Source organism: Numida meleagris, chromosome 1 (genome assembly GCF_002078875.1).
Source record: "Numida meleagris isolate 19003 breed g44 Domestic line chromosome 1, NumMel1.0, whole genome shotgun sequence".
NCBI lineage: Eukaryota > Metazoa > Chordata > Aves > Galliformes > Numididae > Numida > Numida meleagris.
In genome coordinates this window covers 22,416,147-22,438,350 of record NC_034409.1, presented here as the reverse complement: position 1 = coordinate 22,438,350, position 22,204 = coordinate 22,416,147, and the positions used below count along the sequence as shown (strand labels likewise).

General features: G+C 40.9%; 1 protein-coding gene across 1 annotated transcript in view; it reads right to left on the bottom strand.

Annotated features, from left to right (window-relative positions):
• The window catches only part of ATP6AP1 (ATPase H+ transporting accessory protein 1), a 53,902-nt gene extending 32,339 nt beyond the window's left edge, over positions 1-21,563 (bottom strand). The window contains exons 1-6 of the mRNA XM_021384797.1: positions 21,399-21,563; positions 14,879-15,005; positions 14,705-14,773; positions 6,619-6,812; positions 5,354-5,397; positions 244-329 (exon numbers count right to left, since the gene is read on the bottom strand). Of these exons, the coding sequence (XP_021240472.1) occupies positions 244-329; positions 5,354-5,397; positions 6,619-6,812; positions 14,705-14,773; positions 14,879-15,005; positions 21,399-21,502 (624 nt within the window). The 5' untranslated portion in view covers positions 21,503-21,563. The remainder of the gene's footprint in view (positions 1-243; positions 330-5,353; positions 5,398-6,618; positions 6,813-14,704; positions 14,774-14,878; positions 15,006-21,398) is intronic.

Here is a 22,204-nt window from a genome sequence, read left to right as displayed (position 1 = left end):
AAATAAGTTCTAAGGACAACTAAAGACACAGCAAATGTATAGTCTCCTACATTTTAGTAGTTTTGTGACGCAGCTGTTGTTGTGATGCACATGAAAACTCATGCAGTCATTTCTGGTCAAAACCTCACTTAATACAGATTGCTTGCATGTGTAATCTTGAAAATCATCTACAGCATTCCTCTGTAAACATTAAGTTGTTAAATGACAACCATTTGACAGTTCTAGGCACTGAAGATTACTCACCCTTGAAGGTCTCACTGCAGTATAAATTACTGAAAAATGAATCCCTCGTTCCTGCAGATTCCTGGTCAGTCTTCCAATTATTTTGTCTATAAATAGAAACATGTATAATTTAACAAATGCTGTGTGCTGAGGAAGCTATAATCCTACAGTAGTCGGCAAAGTAATGAACTAGATGTTTAAGTTTATTTAGTTTATTTACGCAATTTACTCGCTGGTACCATTCATATGTCAATAGGTACAAATAGGATAAGACATGTTCACTGTCCTGAAAAATGAACAATTTCAGTGAGACAATACAAAAACAAATGCATTTAACCTGTTCAGAAAAAAATGGATAGTTTTGAAGCTGACAATAAAAAAAAAAAAACAACCAAATCCAAAATGTAGAAGTTTGAGAAATTCAAAGCAAAAGAATAAATCCTTCAAGAGATGACAGCAAGATGCATATCCTGTCAGTCAAGTGACCAGTTAATAAATAAATCACTAATAAAGCTGAACTAGTACCAGTCTGTGAATTACAAAGCACACAGAACAACAGATCACAGAGAAGCAATACTCAAAATAGCAGCAGTACTCAGTCTGGGGCATGATATGTATAATACTGGCAGTGATATTCCTTTTTGCTTCAGTGGATTTAAAGCCTGATTCTGTACTCTCAACAGAGTACAGAATGGAAAATTTTGCTGCTGACTACAGTGGATAGCAAGGTAGAAATATGCAGATTTCTGAAAAAGGAAGGAAAATCAAGTAAGGAAGAGAGGATCTCTCAGTGTGGTCCAAGGAACTCTGCGCAGAAGATTCACTTTTAGCTCTGAAATGACAGGTAGCTGTCACAAATAGTTAGAATTGGTAAATGTTTTCAACCTGTATGCAGAAATATTAACATCTACTTATGACGAGGAACATAATAGCTGTGAATCAAGAACTGATATTACAGTTGTCATTAGGACTGAGAGAGAAATAAGCCAGCAGACTGACACAGACTGTTTGCATGCCATTCCACTACTCATCCACGTAATATTCTGGTGAATGACTATTGCATAGCCTGTACAAACAGGCTTCTCAGATTACAAGGTTACACTTTACAGAAATTATATTTTATTTTCATGTATTGGTAGTGGAACTTATATTATTACCCTTTTTAACCTCTTCAACTTATAGAATCACACAGACTCACTGAATCCCATAATTGTAGGGTTTGGAAGGGCTTTCTGGAGATCATCTAGTCCAAAAAGCCACTAAAGGAAGTTCCCTAGAGTAGGTAACATAGAAAAGCATCCAGGCAGGTTTTGAGTATCTCCAGAGAAACAGACTCCACAGTCTCCCTGGACAGCTTGTTCCAGTGCTCCATCAGCCTTAAAGAAGGTTTTCTCATGTTCAGATGGAATTCCCTGTGTTTCACTTTGTGCCCTTTGTGTCTTGTTCTGTCACTGAGCGCAACTGAAAAGAGCCTGTCCCCGTGCACTTGAATCCCGCCCTTCAGACATTTGTAAGTGTTGACAAGGTCCTCTCTCAGCTTTCTCTTTTTCAAGCTGAACAACCCCATGTTGCTCAGCTTTTCCTCATACGGGAGATACTCCAGGCCCAATATCATCTTTGTAGCCCTCCGCTGGACTCACTCTAGTAGTTTCCCTTCTTTCTTGAACTGAGGAACCCAGAACTGGACACAGTACTCCAGATGTGGCCTCATCAGGACAGAGAAGAGGGGGAGGATCACCTCCCCTGACCTGCTGGCCACGCTTTTTTAATACACTCCAGGATACCATTGGCCTTCTTGGCCGTAAGGGCATGCTGCTGGCTCATGGAAAACCTGTTGTCCACCAGGACACTCAGGCCATACCCAGCTGAGCTCCTTTCCAGTATGTCAGTCCCTAAACTGTACTGATGTGTGGTGGTTATTCCTCCCCAGGTGTAGGACTCTACGCATGCCCATGCTGAACCTCATCAGGTTCCTCTCAACTCAACTCTCCAACCTGTTCAAGTCTTGCTGATTGGTAGTACAGCCTTCTTGTGTGTTAGCCGCTCCTCTCAGCTTTGTATCATCAGTAAACCTTCTAAGCGTGTACTCTATCCCTTCTTTCAGGTCATCCAAGAATAAATTGAACAAGATGGTACCCAGTACTGACCCCTGGGGAACAACCCCAGCTACAAGCCTCTAACTGGAAACAATGCCACTGATCACAACCCTCTGAGTTGTGAATATGGTTTCCTGGCTGAGTAAAACGCCTAGCTTCTGAGAAAAAGCAGAAAGAGAAATAATTGCTTTTTCCGTAAGGTTTCAACCAAGCTGATTTCCTCATACCAGTCAAGAATCATAGCTGTGTAAAGTTTACTTCTAAACCATGATTATTAAAAACATCTACTATTAAGTAAGAAGCAGACTTGGTCAGAAAAGCAAGTGCCTATACACTACTAGCGAAATTATACTGGGTGTAGGTGTCCAAGGAATTACATAATGTAGATTAGTATGCAAATCTACACAGAAGGTAACTCATCAGAAATTCTCAGCATCCTCAGCCAGAACTTAGAGGAAGAAAAATACTGCACTGAAAAATGCATAGATTGTGGTGTTTTTTTCTTCCATTAAAACAACTGATTGCCTTATGAAATAACACAGTTTACATTTCGCTTCACTAAGGAGCTACATGTAACTATAGTTACCACCAAAATCTACAACTTTCACCTTTGGAAATATTCTAGAGGAACTTTCTTCATTCATTCACAGTAAAGCTGATATACAGATCTTTGTTTTTATGTGATCAAGACTCTCCCAAGCCAGACATCTTGCTAACGAACTATTTGCAAATCTCCCAGAAAAATGGTCAAGATTTGTCCATTCTATCTTGAAGTACTGAAATTGCTTGCCTACACAGGAACATTAGTTAACCCAGGCTCTTTCTGTAGTGGAAAAAGAGGCATCTCCAGATGATGATATTAATGTTAGAGGGATTTTAGAGTGGCATTATTGAAGGTATTTTAGTCAGTATGAATCAAAGAAACACTGTGCAGGTCTATGAATGTGAAACAGTTTGTCCAGGATAACCCTTTGCAGTTAGCTTAATTGCATGCTATGCTCTGGTGGAAGGACTAAACCTTTCCATCTCATTGAAGACATGTCCCTTGAATTTCAACAGTGACTGCAGGATTAGTGGTGTTATTAATTTCTAATCTACTTTACTTTCTTTGCATGCTTTTACACATGGATGGAAAGGATAGAGGAACTGAGAAGCAATGTTCTGGAAGGAGAAAAGAAAAAAGAAATGAAGAGCATATACTATGGATAAGAGGGAAAGGAAGGAATAGAGCGAGATGTGAGAGGAGGGAAATGGGAGAGGAGAAAGAATGGGAAAAGGGATAGACTGAGAATCACAGCAGCAAGAATACACACAGAAAGAATTAAAGAGCCTCGTCTTACACTGAGAGTCATAAGCAGCTTTGACATTAATTCTAAGGTATGCTGCACACAACAGGTAAGACTGTTAAGGCATACTGCAACCGTCTCCTGAGCAGAGAAACATTTAGGAGAACTGGCAAAACCTGAGTAATAATCTGAAATACTATTTCATGTAAATGAAAGAAAGAAGAAATACTGAAAAGTAGCACACACACACACACAAAAAAAAAAAAACAGAGCAAAAAGCAAGAAGAAATGTACATTCTGGTTGGGTTAAGGCTGAGAAAGGAGGATTCATTCTCTAAAAACCTTGCTACAATAAAAAAAAAAAGAAAAAGAATAATATTTCTAGCAACTGCTTCATAGAAATTACCCAATATCTGCCTATCTATGCATGTATGAAGGGAGAGACAGGAAATAATTCTGAATCTGCAGAACTTGAAGGAGGTTTGGATTCCTAATTCCAATTTGGATTTTGTAATGAGTCTCATTTTAATAATGTCCTAAAACTCCTGCTTTCTCTAGCTTCTGGAGCGTTCAGAACTGCACATTTCCTCTGGGCAGAATCTGAGCCCATTTGCTCTGTCTGACAGAGATTGCTGTCTGCAGTGAGTAAAACAGCAGGAGAGATTTCTCTGACATCTTATTACAGCAGATTTTAAAACCCTCTACAGCAGAAAGGAATTAAGTTGATGTGACAAACATAAGAGTCTTTGTGAACTTCTAGGCTGCGCAATACAGATTTGCCCTCGTTTACTATGAGTTTACTGTTAATACTGTTCAAAAACTACAAGCAGCATTGTATCGGTTAACAATTCTCTTGTCACAGAACAAATATGTGACACATAGCATTTTTGGTTGCTTATCCAGGTAGTGCTAGCAGCAGTCACTCCATAACAAACACCAATGACTCATGGCTTTGCAAGCCCTTATGACCTTGACAGATGTCCTGACAACAGCATTCTGCAAATGGCTGTGGTTATGCTGCAGTGAGTGCTTGGACACCCATACCTGGCCAGACCACGTAATTTCGGACCCCCCTCTGAGTCTGTCCCATCCACTGCATAGACGTCAGTAGGATAACTTTAAGGAACTGCACCTCAGCAACTTTCATTTGAATTAAAACTTCCTGCTGATGGTATCTGCAGGTTGTACTCTGCAATGTGTTCAGTGGCTGATTTGGCAGATGTGCCAGAATGTGAGTGTTTAGCCCATATTATCACTTTTCTAGAGCATAGCTGCAACTCTGAACACTGAGTGAAGATTTCGCACTTGGCCATATGAAGCAGCACATCTTCCACAATCCACAAACCTTCCTGATAACAGCTAGTTGACACTAACCACAAAGCTGGTATAGCCTGTTCCTTCATCATTCTGAAGGTCTCCCATTAACTTTGCTGTTCTGAAACAAAAGCAGCTTGAGACAGGGTCTGGGAGGCCTGTTCTTGTGCTTGTGCAGCTGATGAAAAAAATGTCCCATAAAAAAGAAGGTAATGTTTAGCCAAGGCCAACATTAAGCCAAAGCTTTTGGAGACAAGAAGGAAGAACTGAACAGTAATGGTTTTAAAGTGAAAGAGGGTAGATTTAGAATAGATATTCTGAAGTAATTCTTTGCTCAGAGGGTAGTGATGCACAGAAATCAGGGAATACAATCTGTCCAAGCAAAAACAGGCTTCAGTGGTGAAATGTTCGTTATGTCCTGGCTATATTGCTTACCGTTTTCAGCAATTGCTTCAAGGGTGGAAATCTCATTTAAACCACTACAAAGAAGTGGGAGAAAGATAATTAAAAATCTTTTGTAGACAGCAATGTGAAACAGAAACGTATACAGGTACATACTAATCAACATGTCACGTAGTCAGCAGACTACAAAGTTCCTCCATCATTTTCTCATCTTCTCCTTATGAACTTCTCCTTCTGCAAAGCAGTTCATACAGAGACCACGTATTTAGCCGATTCCTCCAAACCCTCAAATTTCCTTAGCTGCAGAGAAGCCAGATTACTGATATTCTTTTGACCATTCTCTCCTCAGCTTTCCTTGCATTTGATGGCATTAATTTGTCTGAGATTTGTACCTGAGCTCTTCTAAATGGGTATCATGTCTTTATTTGTGCAATTTTTAATTGCATTCTCTTAGGATCCACTCATACATGCACCATACATTAACACATATAAATGTCCAAGTAAAAATCTAGGAGGAGGAAGGTGCAGGAGAAGCTGAGCAGAGGTGTTGTGCTCACTGTACCCATGCTTTATACTTCCTAGACATACACTGACACTGTTGTCCTCAGTATGGCTTCACAGCTTTCAGTCTGACATGATACGAGTAGTTGTCAGTCTAGATCAGCTCTGTGACCCACACCCAGTGGCTAGAAGCGCTCTGTACCAGACAACCCACAGTGGTGTAAAAGCCCTACAGGTAACAGCCAGGCACAAGCACTCACCTGAAGGGATAGACTCTGCCTCCATTAGGTAGCAGTTGTTACAGGTCTGGAAACAGGAGGCGTTATAGCCTTCCTTTTCCTTTTAGATTGATAAAAACTAGTCTCATTATTCATATTAAATTCTAGGACGTTTGGATGTTTGTTTGTTTATCTTTCCTGCCAGTTCTTTGACCCCTGCAATGCCTTCTAGCAATTAATTCAGCAGGTTAATCACATGTTGCATAAAATAATTCAGCTTTTCTGCTTAAAGAGTGCTGCCATTTAGTTTATTAGCTGTCCCTTTGTTCTCATATAATGAAGCAGACAAAACAGTAATGCCTGACTGACTTTCTCAATGTAATTCAGTTATTATACCTGGTAAGCTCATCAGAGGACATTAAAAAACACTGAATTCACACTCGCTGGAAAAATAACTTTGTTAACTCTGTAAACTACCCTTCGGATTTTTAAATTTTCTGAACACAACAGATATTTTCAAAAAAAAGCTGTAAAAATCTTGCATACATTTGCGTCAAAGTGTTTGTGACAAGGTCCTACCTGGTAAGTGGTTGTAGCTGAACTACAAGTAAGTTTGGCTTAGACGTATTCACTTCCAGCTGAGAGATATCAAGATTTGTCAAGTTTTTCAAATTCCAATCTCCCGACGCCTGAAGAAAGCTCAAAAGATCCCTGGTAGCCTTGCAGTCAACAGCAGGCAAAACTAAAGATGAAGGAGAAGACTGAAGAATTTCCTGTAACAAATTTATGGGCAGTTAATTAGTTAATATTAAACACAAACCATTTTTTTTCTCTATCCTTAATTTAATATTCAAGGTGAGAAAACAGTGTGGTAAGCACTAAGTGAGCTCTCACCAGCCTGATGCTGGCTGCAGGCTGCTCCTGGAAAGGGGCAGTGAACTGGCATCTCCATTGCTCCTATTCCCGCACTGTTTTGGAGCAAGCTTAAAACACACTGTGACCTCAAAATCTTACTTACTAATCTACAAAATCTTACTGTCCTTTCTATGTGTGTAATAGAAAAGGAGAGGCAGCTGGTGTAGAAGTTCTCAAGTTGAGGAAGAAGGTGGAGAATGTACTGGAGAATATGAAGCAAAAAGATGAGGCAGGACATGAATGGCTGCCAAAAGCAAAGCTCATCAGAGGACCACCAAGTGGGAACTAAATGGCCTCATAGGTGAACAGCATCAATGCTGGAAACTTCGCATTCCATCAGCTCTAGTTAGTAGGGAGTCATACTTCACTTAACAAACTACTTCCTTTGTGTATCTGCTAGTGGTATACTACGCAGTACAGATAGATGTCTAATTTGTAACAATTAAGTAAATCTGCATATTTTAGGATCTACACAAGAGTTGTCACCATGAACTTTAAGAGAGCAAATCTTAAGCATCCAAGAAGCTAGCTCACAGTGTGCCCTACTGGGGGATCTACTTGAGAGGGTTTATGGGTCCAGGACAGCTGGTTGCTTTTCAAGAACCATCTCTTAAAAGCCCATAAGCATGTAATCCCATTGTATCAGAAGTCAAGAAAGCAGTGCAGAATACTGGCTTACCTAAACAAGGAACTCTTCCAGGAACTACTTTGAGTACTGCATCCAGGCCTGGGGCCCCCAGTACAAGAAAGACACAGAGCTCTTGGAACAGGTCCAGAGGAGGGCCACTAGGATGATCAGAGGGCTGAAGCACCTCTCCTATGAAGAAAGGTTGAGGGAACTGGGCTTGTTTAGCTTGGAGAGGAGAAGGCTCCAGGGAGACCTCACTGTGGCCTTCCACTACTTGAAGGGAGCATATAAACAGGAGGGGGTATGACTGTTTGCATGGGTTGATAGTGATAGAACAAGGGGGAATGGTTTTAAACTAAGATGGGAGATTTAGGTTAGATATGAGGAGGAAGTTCTTCACGCAGAGGGTGGTGACACACTGGAACAGGTTGCCCAGAGAGGCTGTGGATGCCCCGTCCCTGGAAGCACTCAAGGCCAGGCTGGATGTGGCTCTGAGCAGCCTGGTCTAGTGGCTGGAGACCCTGCACTGAGCAGGGGGGTTGAAACTAGATGATCATTATGGTCCTTTTCAATCCAGGCCATTCTATGGTTCTATGAACTGGAGGAGAAAAAATAAATATATGACCTCCGAAAGCAAGGCCTAGCTTCACAGAGAGAGTACAGAGCTACAGTTTGCATCTACAGGGGGAAAACAAGAAAAACCAAAGCTCAGCTTCAGCTGACACTGCCACTGTGGGGGCAGACAAATAAGACTTTTCCAAGTATGCCAACAGAAACTGGAGGTCAAAGGAAAACACTGAACTGATTATTGGAGCAGATGGTCACCTAAGAACAAGAAGGAAAATGAGGAGGCATTTAATACCTTTTGCTTCAGTATTTAACAGTAACAACAAATCTTGGGCTGCCCAGACCTCAGAGTTGGAAGACTGCGACTGGGGGAGCAGTGACTTTGCAAAGGATGAGTTGTAACAGTTCAGTGTTCGCCAGTCCATGGGGCCTGATGGGGCTCACTCATGTGAAGTGATGAAGCAATTAGCAGATAATATAACTGAATTCCTCTCAATAATTTATCAAAGGTTGTAGGAGTTTGGTGAGGTCCTTACTGACTGGAAGCTAATCGATACCAATGTTATACCCATCTACAGAAAGGATATGAGAGAAGACCCAGGAAGCCAAAGACCTGTTAATCTAATCTCAGTGCCTGGAAAAGTTATGGAGAAAATTATCCTGGGGGTTAAAGAAAGGCAACTACAAAATAAAGCTATTATCAGGTATAGTCAGCATGGGTTCAGGAAAGGAAAGTCCTGCCCTCTATGGTAAGGTCATCTGTCTGGTGATGAAGGGAAGGTTGTGGACACAATGCTTCTAGATTTTAGGAAAGCCTTTGATACTGTCCTTCATGGCATTCTTCTGCCTATTGTCCGACTGTGAGATAAGCAGGTTTACACTATGCTGGTGATGAACTGTCTCAGCGGTAGAGCTCAAAGTGTTGTAGTGAATGGGCTGGCAGATGGTCACTAGAGATGTACCCCGGGTCTCAATTCTAGGGCCAGTTCTGTTGAATATTTTTATCAATAGTGTGGATGCAGGAGTGGAATGCATTCTCAGTATGTTTGCTGATGACACTAAACTGGGAGGTGCTCTTGGCTCCCTGGAGGGACAAAAGGACTTGTAGAGGAATCTGACAGACTGAAGCACTGGGTGATCAGCAGTGATACAAAGTTAGTTCATCAAAGGAAAAATGTCAGATTCTGCATCTGGGACAGAGCAGCACACAGCAGGAAAGGATCTGGGGCTGCTGATGACAGCAGATTCAGCATGAGCCTGCAGTGTGCCCAACAGCCAAGAGGGCAAAGCACACTTTGGGAAGCATTAAACACAGCATAGCCAGCTGGTCCAAAGAGATGATTCTCCCACTATATTTAGCATTGGTGTGACTTCATCTAAAATACTGTGTGCAGTTCTGGGCCGCACAATCTAGAAAAGATATTAAGGTCCTTGAAATTATCTAGAGGTGTGCAACAAAGCTGGTAACAGGGCTGGAAGGCATGACCAATGAGGAGAGGCTGAGGACACCTGGGCTGTCTAGTCTGGAGAAGAGGAGGCCAAGAGGCGACCTCATTGCTCTCTGCAGCTCCCTGAGGAAGGGAACTGGAGAGGATGGTGACAAGCTCTGCTCCTGGGAAGTAATGATATGATAGTATGATAGCATGGGAACAGAACAAAGATGCACCAGGGGAGATTCAGACATGACAGTATGAAAAACTTCCTCACGGTAGAAACTGGAACAGACTTCCTACAGTGGCAGTTGATGACCTATACCTGTGAGTGTTCAAGGGACATCTGGACAATACCCTCACTAATGTGCTTTAACTCCTGACTGGCCCTGAAGAAGTCAGGCAGTTGGACCTTTGAAGGTCCCTTCCAACTGAACTGTCCTATTCTATTCTTGCTATGGAGACACGCACAAACTTCATATTGTGTGCTTTCTGTTTATCTATTCAAAATACAAATTATAAGGCTCAGGCTGAGCTGGCTCAGATAATGAAGCATCAGGGTATCTATTACTTGTAATTCTCATAGTTGAGTTTCTAATGAACACACTTGAGTGAAATGAATTTTAAATATTCTTGTTATATAAATTTGAAGCCTACAATGCTGAAAAACACATTTCCAAAGATTCTTCTGAATGATGAAATCCACCTGGAATATTCAGGGTAAGAACATACATGACCAAGAGTTGAGAAAGATCAAAACTGATGTACACAAAATTTCCCGTGAAGATTTGAAGATTTTTTTCCTGAGTTCTAGTTAACAACTTGTTAAATTTGCTTGCACATTTTTATATTTAACTCTAGATCAAGTCTGTCACTTGATCCAACATTCAAATATCTGAGTTGTTAGAGACTCTCTTTCTCCCACTTAGTGATACAAGTGTTGTGGTGTTGCTAACACTTTTCTCCTCCTACTCTTTTTTCTTTTTGTCTGTTCTCTGACTGCCTACTACTTTTCTGGCCTCCTCAGTTTCTTTCTAAACGCTCACACATTTTCCTTCCTAAGTAAAGGTTAGTTATTTTCACATTTCTATAGATGCTCATACAGGAGGATTACGTAGTATTGTCTGACTTGCCATACTGATAGAAAAATAACTACAGAAACTAAAACAGACCAGAAAACACCGATCTCATTTACAAGTCCTTGAGCAGGGTGCTTAGAACCTCCTAGAAGGAAAGGATGATATATTCCCTTTTGGTTTGTTTTGCATAGATGAATTTATAGCTAAAATCCTGAGCAACAGTCCAATAGTCAATTATTTCCCTTTTTTTTTTTTTAATATTTTAATCCCCCACTGCTTAGCAGCAGCCATAATGGCAGCAACCAGTTCTTCTAAGGATATATATTAAGCAGTTTACTCATTTATTATAGAATAAGAGATAAAATGCATAATTACTGAGTAATGTCTCAATTGTGCCTCTGCTCCTAACCAATCCTGCAGTGCCATCTGCCTCAGCTTCCAGCCACTTGTATTCAACTGTTTTCCACTCAAAGAGCACACACAGCTGGATATCTCCTCATTAGCATCAGACAGATATTTTGATCGCATGCCTCTTGACATTTGACCACTGCACGCTTGTTCTTAAAATACCAGTATGTTGCCTTAGGCATTCTAGCATTTCAAGTACCATGAGTGTCCAAAATACCAAACCTCCAAAAGAGGACAGAGGATGAAGGGGACTACTGAGTAACACCTGGCATTGCATTCTGCTAAACATCTAAACAGAAAGGTATAACCGCACAGTAGCTGGGAAGGGAAAAGTAGAAAAAAAAATCCTCCTACTGACCTGATGACTGATAGCACAAATTCCTACACTGACAAGAGAATTTGTAATGTATCTATGGTTAAATTGCTCAGATTAATTTGCCTTCTGTAATGTCCCCTGAAGGACTTCTCATGAGTGAAATACTGCAAGAGAAGCCATGAGTTGTTTACATATCTCGCTATTCAGGTTTTTTTGAAGGTAGGTGTGAGAACTGAGAACTGAGTGTCATCCTTCACACAGGAAACTTATTGTCAGATCAGTGTCTGACAGCGAAATTGAAAGTAAAATACCAGGAGATTTTAATGGAAAAGACTAGGGAACAATATAGAACAAATCATTATGAGAATGAATAAATTATGACATACTTATATCTTGATGCATATGCAGTTCTGCATGTTCCCTTGTCAACAAAAAAACCCACAAGAATATGAACAAAACCATAAAACTAAGAGGTACAACAGCAACAAAGACAACCACAACTACAGTAGGGTCTCTATGCTGAATTTGACTGAAGAGTACTCCACAGTCTTGAAAAATGACTACTGAATGATAATATGATGGAGATCCAGAACTACAAAAGGCAATGACTTAAAATAATGATTATGCAGCCACCAACCTGGCAACTAACTGGAGTTTGCTACTGTACACTGCAGTCCTAAGAAGTTCAGTTACTGTTTGGGGAAAGTGAAGGCTAATATTAAAGAAAAACAGTTTGTAGAATAGGTGACTACTTGACAAAAAAAAAAAAAATCCCCTAATGCTAAGCTTTGTATTTTATTATTTAATTAAGAAGTTATTTGAATGGTTAAGATAAATGATCTACCTACAAGATTCCTTTCTATATTAACTGGAAATAGAATTCTTTTATTGCATACAAAACCACTGATTCCAAAAGTTCAAAACAGCCGTTAATGTGGCTGAACAAATCTAATATCTGCAAATGTGGTTTACATGTCTATAACTCTTCCACAAATATTACATTCTTTTTGCAGTACACGTGCTGCTACATGCACATACACTCTCTAAATGAGATCTTCGGTTTAAGTTTGTGAATAAATTTGAATTCCTGAAGTTTAAAAAGAAGATGCTGGAGTGGTACAGAACATCTATAATAGTTTAATGAATCACTTGTATACCACAGATTGTGAAGATATAAAACTTTCAGATTACGCAACATGAAATATTCTAATTTCCCCAGTGAGAAAATCCAGACCTGACCTTTTCTTTGTCTAGTGTTCTGTGAATATTATGGTATAGTCTTTTATAGCATGATTAAGAAGCGATTTCTTTTGCACAGTAACTCAACTGGAGTACAACCAGTGTGATAGCTACTGAGCAGATTTTTGTATTCTTTGTTGCACTCAGTATGGAACCGGATGATGAGATGATCGTTAAGATCATCCAACCCAAGCCATTCTATGATTATGAAGATCCCTTCTAGACCTAAAAAGCTACATGATGATGCACACAGATATTGTCAAAATTATCCATATGGGCATGTAAATGAAAAATAAATATTTCTTTTATACAGCCCCTTTATCTTTTTTCTAAGAGCAACTCACCCTCACAAAACTATGCTAGATAGGTGTTAAGACTGCCCTATCCAGAACAAATCTAGAAGGTGCTGAAGTTAAGGTTTCCAATTTGTTGAAAGAAACTTTCCAGTTTCCAAGAAGCTGTAATTGGAAAAAGTTTATCTGCTCCAAGACAGAAAAGAAACAGAGTCAAGGTCTGAAAGCAGGCAACCTGTTACTGACATTAGTTCAGCTTGCTGAAAATGTGAATTCAAAACTTTCCTCTGCCAGATACAGACCAATGACTGACTTTAACATGATCTCTGGATGTAGACCACTACATCATTAGGGACTTGCAGCAGTCATGTACACATTTCACACAGTTTCTTAATTTATAAAATCAAACCAGCTTTGCAGCTATGTAAACACAAACAAAATTTGGTCCAGACACCATCTTGCATAGATTTGAAAGCCAGAGAAAGTAAGGCATTCCAGAGAAGTACCAATACATCTGCCTGGGGATGGAGTCACTAATCCTTATGCTACAGACAAATATTACTTCCATTCATTCCTCAAAAAAGCCACATACGTACTCTGAATAGTTGTTTTTGTTCCAGCATCACTGTTAAAATGCTGTCATACGGCAAAGAGATGAAGGTTAGTATTAGGGATACAGTGAAGATGTGAGGTTCCTAGACAATACAGACGTAGAGACAGATAATATGTGAATATTTATATATTTAATCATACATACAGCTTGCTGTGTGGTGCCTAGGAATTAACACTCCATGTACTCCGATATCAGTTACATTGCTAATAGCTCTGTTCCTCCTGCACTGCCCACAGGAAAGCCTTAATGATTTTCAGGTGCGAACACTTTCCCTTATCTAACTACAATCCAATAAATCGTCATGCAAGTATAACCAGAGATACTGAGCAAAAAATCTATAAACCTCATCACTGGGAACAGAAGTTTAAGCTCAAGACCAGCTCAGATTCTGTGCCTAGAGTTTATTTTGGATTACTGAAGTAACACAAATATTAAAACAATCCAGTATCTAGGCATATATTCACACTATTCAAACAAGGAATGACATGGAGCTGCAACAGGAGATTCTAGCTGGCTGTCAATAAAAGGTTCTTCACCACAAGGGTGCTCAGGCAATGGAGAAGCTTCTCCCCAGAGAGCTGGTCATGGCACTGAGCTTTCCAAAGTTTAAGAAGCATCTGGACCATCCTCTCACACATCTTTTTGGTCCTGTGTGGAGTTAGGAGCTGGACCCAACGATCCTTACAGGTTTCTTCCAGCTCAGTATATTCTATGATTCTAGGACTAAATTAGCTGTCCGAGTGAGCTAAGACAGCTTCACTTTGTGTGAAAATAAGTATTCAATTTTGAAAATCTGGAGTACATACTTGATACCTCACTTCTTATCTTTCTGTGGCTTCAAAACACTATTTTGGGGTGTCAGTCTGGGAATTATGTCAATGTCTAGACACAGTTTTTTATTATACAAAATTGCAACATGCCTAAAAACAATTTTTTTCAGTTAAGATGAATTCTAAAAACCTGTTTTTTGAAGTAAAATAGCCACAAAAGACATTTCTGCATACTCAGTTGTATTTCTTTAGCCCATATGCTCAAACTGAAATAATTTCAATAAATAAATTGGCAAACTGCTGCAGTTCAGTTTGATATTGCCAGTTATTGTCTGTTTGTATCCTTCTTACATAATTTTTAATTTAAAAACCATGCATATAAGGAAGTAAAAGAGAGAAATGCTTGCCTGAACATTTTGAAATGGGTTCTTGTTACCATAGGATTCACTGTAGTATGTGAAATCGTCTATGCTAAGCTGAAAAACAAAAAGAGCAGATTGGTGAGAAGGAGCCATATTATCTCATTTAGATACAGACTTACACTTGGCACTGCTAAAGGAAAAGGAATTAAGGTTGCATACCCTCTCTTGAAGGAACAAAACAAGGTTGCTGGGATTTGGAGTAAAAACAGGTTGCAGGAGTACAGCCAGCTCCTGTGCTGAGACAATGTGTCCTTCATGCAAAGCAGGGTCTGGATTCCACTGGGATCTGTGAAGAAAATAATTTTTTTAACGTTAAATTTGCTGCGAGTGATGACACAGCTTCTTTCTTCAAACATACAGAACTAGTTCATGATATCATCACCTTTGGATTAAGATCAGGTTTATGGTTCAGTTCACTTTTATTCCATTTAAGAGGAATAGAATTTGTCCGTTTATGCCCCTACCCCGTTAACTGGATTACAGCAGGAACAAAATTGGTCCAGACAAGAAACAATTATTCTCTACAATTACTAACTTTTCTTGTTTGCGAACAACATCACAACTGCATCTTTCAAAAAATTAGCTATCAAATAGAATGAAGAATATGCTGAAAACGTCCAGGGAGAGGTCCCAAAGGGAATCCCAACTCCCAAAATTATGTCCAGTGCCATCAGTCACCTTAACGGCTAGAGAGCAACAGAAGTCAGGCTAGACCAGAAGTTATCATAAACTAACATTTTTTTCAAAAACGTTAAGTAAATGGTTATCATTAAAAATATTTCTCTCTCCTAAGGCTTTCATGGTGAAACAACTGTTCCTTCAGTGGCAGCTCTGAGTAAAATTCCTTTCCAGAAGCAGGAGCTCTTCCGAAGAGAATGGCAAATGACACCAAGAAAAGCTTACAACTCTTTTGCTAACCTGTCTTTAGGAGGACTGGACAGTGAAATAACCTGGCCACTTAGTTTTATTACAAAAACGAACAATGATGGGCAAAACTGGAGGTGGTGTTATTCTTTCAGTACCTGACTGGGATTTTAGCAGTACGTAATCTGGGTGCACAGGGATAAAATTTATTATGAAAAATTTTGTCCTAGGTGAGCTGACCAAGGCAATATTGTTGTGCTGTAGAAAACTCAGAGTGTGAAGCTTAAGCTCCCCTCTTCCACAAGCTCCTATCATTTGCTAAGGCCTGAGAATCAGGTACTTTGGTCCCTCTGAATGGAGTCATTTACAAAGAACAGAATATGCAGAATTGTTGCGTGCTATAGCATCAACTATTAAAATGATCACAACTTGGTAAATTTGACATGCCGACGGTATTTTCTAACCCAAAAGCAACTCAGAAATGACCCTTTCCATTCATTTATGAATGAAAACAATCTTTGTTTTCTGTTTTCATCTTGAGATGGAGGCAGAGAGGGGGCAACGAAGATAGATGGGTGTTCCATGTCATTTCCCAGATAGGGAAAACCCATATTGCACTTCAGGACTTGGCAATAATTCCAATGAAGACTGCAGAGGGAATCAAAAGCCTCCAAGTGCACCCACAGCAGAGATAAAAAAGGTGTAATTGTACAGCAGTAGATATCTAGCTGCCTTCAAATTTGAGGTTTGGGAAAGTACTAGAGCCCATGCCATTTCTGGCAGACTTTTCCAAGACAACGTGCTGCAGATGTTCAAAGTGGATTCTAGAATGCTTTTTGCCTATCTGTTTTTCAGTGTTAGATGTAAACCTTGCTGTGCAGGAAGGAAATTTCTTCTTCTTTGACAGAAATTATCATTTGATGTTTTCTTAGTTTTCCTTAGCTCCTTCATTTCTATGTTCATTTGTGCTTGGCAATCCACATTGATTTGTATTTCTGAAGACCAGGAGCTTATAAACTGCAACAGACATGCCTTCTCGAGAAACTTTTCAAGAAAACTGATCTCAGGATTTCAAAAATCTAAATATAAACTTTAAGAATAAAGTATTTGGAAAAAATTAAGAAAAACTCTTGAAGATTCTGAGTTCAGTAACTGACTTCTAGAGTGACATTAAGGACTGCGTGGCCGCACCAAAATACTAGCAATACTGAAGGAAAAGAAGATATATTTGATCAAGAAGTGTTAAAGAACAGTTTGTATGAAGGGAAATAATAGTGCATACCTTGTTATATTTATTTTTGCAAATCAGGTAACTGGCAACATCTTTTACAAGTCTAGCTTTAGAAAAAAAATTGAAGATTTTGAGAACTCTCTGGATTTGCAATTAAGAATAAAAAGTAACAGAGAACATGAAACAAAACTAATTAATTCATTTGCAGCAGCACAATGGCAAAGGCTTTTGTCTTAAAACAGAAATGTAATGATCATGCTTTAAAACATACTTTGCTTCTAAGGCTTCCTTGTTCCTTGGAGCAGCCCTTGCTAGCTATTTAACCCAGAAAAGCACCTTTTGTGAGACCTTTTAGCTTTCAGGCATCAACTTTAATAGCTCCAACAGCATCATTAGAAAAATAAATCTCCATCGGTTAGCTAATAATTCTCTTATAATACAGTGTTACAATACATATATTTCCTGTATGATACACATATTTTGCTTCCCTTCACTAGCCTGCCAGGTGCTGTGCAGTGTGCTGGGCCTCACTTAACGAGCCTGTACTGTGGTGCAACAGAACTCTCTCCACAGGTCAGATGGGAAATGTCAGCGTGTTTTGCTGGCTGCTTACTGTTAAGTGAGATATGTAGCCACGTGGTGGATATGCTGAGGGTGTGCATTACTGCCTGCAGTGAACCCAACTATTCCTTTGAACTCTTCACCTCCAGCAGCATATGAGTGAAAGATGGCAGAGGACGAGGTAGGCAGCAGGCCAGCACACATATTGATTGCTGCTATTTATTGATGGCTGACACAAAATGTGATGCCTGGAACAGCACAGCCATCTGCAGGCCCAGCAGGCCCGGCCTCCTGTAGCACAGCCGCGTCTCAGCCGTGGAGACCTCTGCTAACATTTGTTCTCTCCTTGGGCTAGAAATGCAGAAGCTCAGTGCTCAGCTGCACTCTGTAGCCAGACAGTGTGGTAAAGAAAGGAAGGGTAGCTACGCTTGAGAGTTTTCTGCTTCCTTCTTATTGCTTGGGCACACAAGAAGTCTAAGCACACAGTCTACTGCAAAGCTGGGATACGCTTTCTGATCTGTCTTCCTCCCAGGCAGAAAGGGGAGCAAAGATTTCAAGAGTTCTTCTATCTGGACCTTTGAGAGGACAGATGGTAAAAAAGTAGGGCTTCCTCGCTCTGACCTGTTGTCACCGGTACACTTTTGCTCTGTAGTTGCATTCTGAACTCCCACCTACAAGTTATTCCTGTCGGTTGTCTCTTTTAGTCACTATTACCACATCGGATCACCACATTAGAAATAACAGTTTCCCCTGCACAGAAGGAGTAAGGAAGCTTATTAATAAAATTGTGGAAATGATTTCAAGCATCACTTCTACACAAAAAGCTCATGTCACCATTTCTAGCAGCACCAGTACCATGACAACTGGTAACTACAGGAAAAAACAATTCAAAGAGCTCCTCAAGCATACAGGCTCAGAGCATCTGCACAGAATTCCAGAAAACTTAAAGCTAAAATAATTTTCTGATTCCACTGTCTCCTTTCTAAGCTGCAACTCCTTCCAGCAAGATTTTTCAGTAAATTCCTTGCAGCTTTAGGAAACATGGCATAAGTCCTATTTGGCACTAACACATTCTCAAAATCACTTGTAATCTGGATTTACCAGAAAAAGATTCATAGCATAGCATAAATGAAGGTAGTTATAAATCCTCAGTGACTACAAGCAAAAATCAGTCTAAAACAGACACATGAAGGGCAATCACAGAAGCTACTTTTAATGAGTTTATTTCCTCAGGCTCTCTCTAATCTGTGCATAGAAAGAAATTCTTTTGAATATTGTTTCAAAATGGCTAAATCATGTTTCCGTTCTGAATCACATGTAGGAGGAACCTCCCCCCATCCCTCCTGCTCTGGGAAGCAGCAATATTAATGGCTTTAGCTTAAAGTCTGATTTAAGATAATGCTAATTTTCCCAGGGCAAAGTTATTTTGGAAAATGCCCACCGATAATTCAGTATCCCTCTGTGAAAAGCAGGACACTGTGACCTACTGTCTGATTCCCTTCATCTTTCTCCTGAGTGCAATGTGGGAAGATTGTTGTTTGATACAAAAAAAATAATAAACCTCTGCATCTGTTATCTAATATTAACCTTGAATAGCACGATCACAGTACAATAATGCATGAGAGATTTTAAAATGTCACATTCTCCTAATACAGTTCTTCAGAGACACCACTTTACAAATGCTGTATTATCCCTCAAGGATTCAGTACGGTATCCTGACAGTTAACCCAGGAGACAGTGATGGAACAGATGGGTGAATCTCAACTCCTGTCTGGCAGTGAATAAAACTAAAGTTTTAAATTGGTGGGATTTTTTCACAAAGTGTATAGAAATCCACTGATAACTGCTGCATTTCTTTAGTCGCTCTTCCTAAAACTCTCAACAGTAGTTCCCACATTTCACAGGGCTGTAGAACACCCACTGAAAACCCTGCATCGCCACTAAGTACCAAGATGCAAACAGAAGTTCCTGTTGCTGTTTCTTTATTTTATAAAATAACATAATCCCCTTTCCAGTAGCTTCACAGGCTTTCACAAGAACGAATTTTTCCCTCACTTCCCCTTTTAAAAACAGAAAGGTCATGGTAGGAGGAACACTTCTATTCTTCTATTGATGGAAACACAAAACTGGTTTAAACAGTCCACCATCCTGATTGTCTTGCTCTATATTTGTATAGACCTGAACAATCTGCAGCAGAGCAAGTTGCTAACTGCATCTTGGTGGAAAGTTTGTTTTATGACCTCCCTGGGACATTGCTTATATTGACAACATGTGTATTATTTATATAAACTAGGCCAAAGGCAGCACTGGTGTTTTCTCAGACTCTCAAGATCACTTTTATCCTAAGAACAACTCTCTCCAACACTTACTTAGTTTTTAAATATAGAGATAGCTCACGTACCTGAGTTATATCAAGGTGAACAGATGAAGTATTTTGAATACAAAAGGCCTTAATGTTAAAATATGTTTATTTCTTTTGGGGGTGTGGGGTATGGAACTGTTCAGTTACCTAATCAAACTTATTGAAATGGTAACGTTTCCAGGTTCTTGTACGCTGTGGCTGCCAGGGGCCAGAGGAAGTGCTTAAGAACACTCCGGAAACTTTTAAGAGATCAGCTGACATACATCAAATTTGGTATTCATTACCACTGAGAAAATACAATGCCCAGGATATATATAAAAGAAACCCAACAAGCACCTCATACCGATACGTTTTCAAATTCAATTTATCAGCAGCTCTCAGCTTTAAAGCATGAGACATGAAAAAACAGAAAAGCACCATGCTTGTCTATACAGCACTATACGTGGAGAAAAATTCCCTGAAGAACTTAAATGGCGTAACTGCTGCTGGTCATAAAATCTCTCCAACTCCTTTCTCTCTCTTAAAGTTACTGCATTGAGAACTAAAAAACAGCAGCCACAAAACGACAACAAGACACAAGGATTTAGCTCTGAGACCTTAATTTTAGTAATCTTGCCCAAAGACATGAGATGTATGCTGAGATAAATGACAGCAGCATTTGGTCTGTCTTCCTGGTGGCGCTTAGATAAATCAACGCTTAAACACGCTGATCAGCTCAAAGTTTCCTGAAAGGCAGAGCAAGCGCAGCCCGAGCAGCTGAAAGAGCAGTAGTTGCCAATAAGCCTTGGTGGATTCCCTTCTTGCTTTACAGGAGGGTAAATCCAAAGTGAGGAAGGTACAGAGCCCCTGGCTGCAGTGTGCCAAATTCTGACTGTGTGTATGAGAGAAAGGAGTAAGAACCCAGCTGCAAGAAGGCCCGCTGCTGAACCGGGTATAACACATCCTGTGCAGAAGGCAGGAGCTCTCCACTGGAGGGTTTGCAAAGTAGATAACCCCTCAACAAGTGAAAGCCTATGCACAAAAAAAGTACTTCCTCTTAAAAGAAGGAATCGCATTAAAGAAGAAAGAAAAGAAAGAAAGAAAGAAAGAAAGAAAGAAAGAAAGAAAGAAAGAAAGAAAGAAAGAAAGAAAGAAAGAAAGAAAGAAAGAAAGAAAGAAAGAANAGAAAGAAAGAAAGAAAGAAAGAAAGAAAGAAAGAAAGAGAAAGAAAGAAAGAAAGAAAGAAAGAAAGAAAGAAAGAAAGAAAGAAAGAAAGAAAAGAAATAAGGAAAGAGAACAACACTTTAGAGAAAAACCAGGGTGGAGGAGCTGGAGGAGTGAGCCCGGCCCGCAGCTCCTGGCCAGCTCCTCCGCGAGGCTGCCCTGCGTAGCGCTGGGGCAGCGCGTTCGGGGGTGCCTTGGGGTGAGTAAAGCCCAGCCGCTCCAGATCTGAGTAATGTGGGTCTTACCGCCCGGTTCAGGACAGCAAAATGACAAAAAAAAAAAAAAAAAAAAAAAAACAAACGGGCGAGCCGTCCCGTTAGGTAGCGTGCCCCAAGGCAAATTGATTCATTGGCTCAGTTTGCTGCCAGCGGTTCTCTCCCACAGGCGGTCGCGCAGAAACGCTTCCCCCACGGCCGCACGCACGCAGAGCGGCGGGGTCCCTCCGCTCGCTCTCCTACCTGCCCGTGGACCACAGCAGCGCGGGGACGTGCTCCGCGGGCAGGCCGGGCAGCAGCAGAGAGCCCAGCAGCGGCAGCAACGCGGCGGGCCCGAGCCCAGCCATGCTGCCGCGCCCGGCGGAACTGGCCGGCCCGGGGGAGGCAGGGCGCGCGGCGGCACCGGCACGCAGCACTTCCTGCTCGGAGGCCGCTCCGGGCCTCCCGTCACGCGGCGGGCGGGTGCAGCACGCGGGCTGCCCCGGCGCGAGGGTGTCACGGCTCCGCTGGGCCGCGCTGCGCGGGCGGGTCCGTCTCATGCTCTAATACCCCAGTGCTTGGCGGCAGACGCGTGAAGCCCCCGTCGCCTTGTTTTCTAGCTCCTTGATAACAGCTTTGATCAACTTCCAAGTGGAGTTTGTAGAAAAGTTTTCTGTACTGCAGCAAATGTATTCTGCAGCGCTTCTCCCCCCGCTGTGTGTTACCGTGTCCCTCAGCTCCTTCACATGTGCTGAGAGCTGGTGTCACACATTTGGGTGTTGACAGGTTTGAAATCTGCAGCAAATCTCTCCATTGCAGTTCCAGCAAAGGAAGAGAGAGTGAGAAAGCTGAATCATAAGAATGGCTTGGGTTGGAAAGGACCTGTAAGATCATCTGGTTCCAACTCCCCTGCTATAGGCAGGGACACTCCCTCTAGACCAGGTTGCTCAAAGCCCCATCCAGCCTGGCCTTGAACACCTCCAGGGAGGGGGCATCCACAACCTCACTGGGCAGCCTGTTCCAGTGTCTCACCACCCTCACAGTAAAGAATTTCTCCCTAATATCTAGTC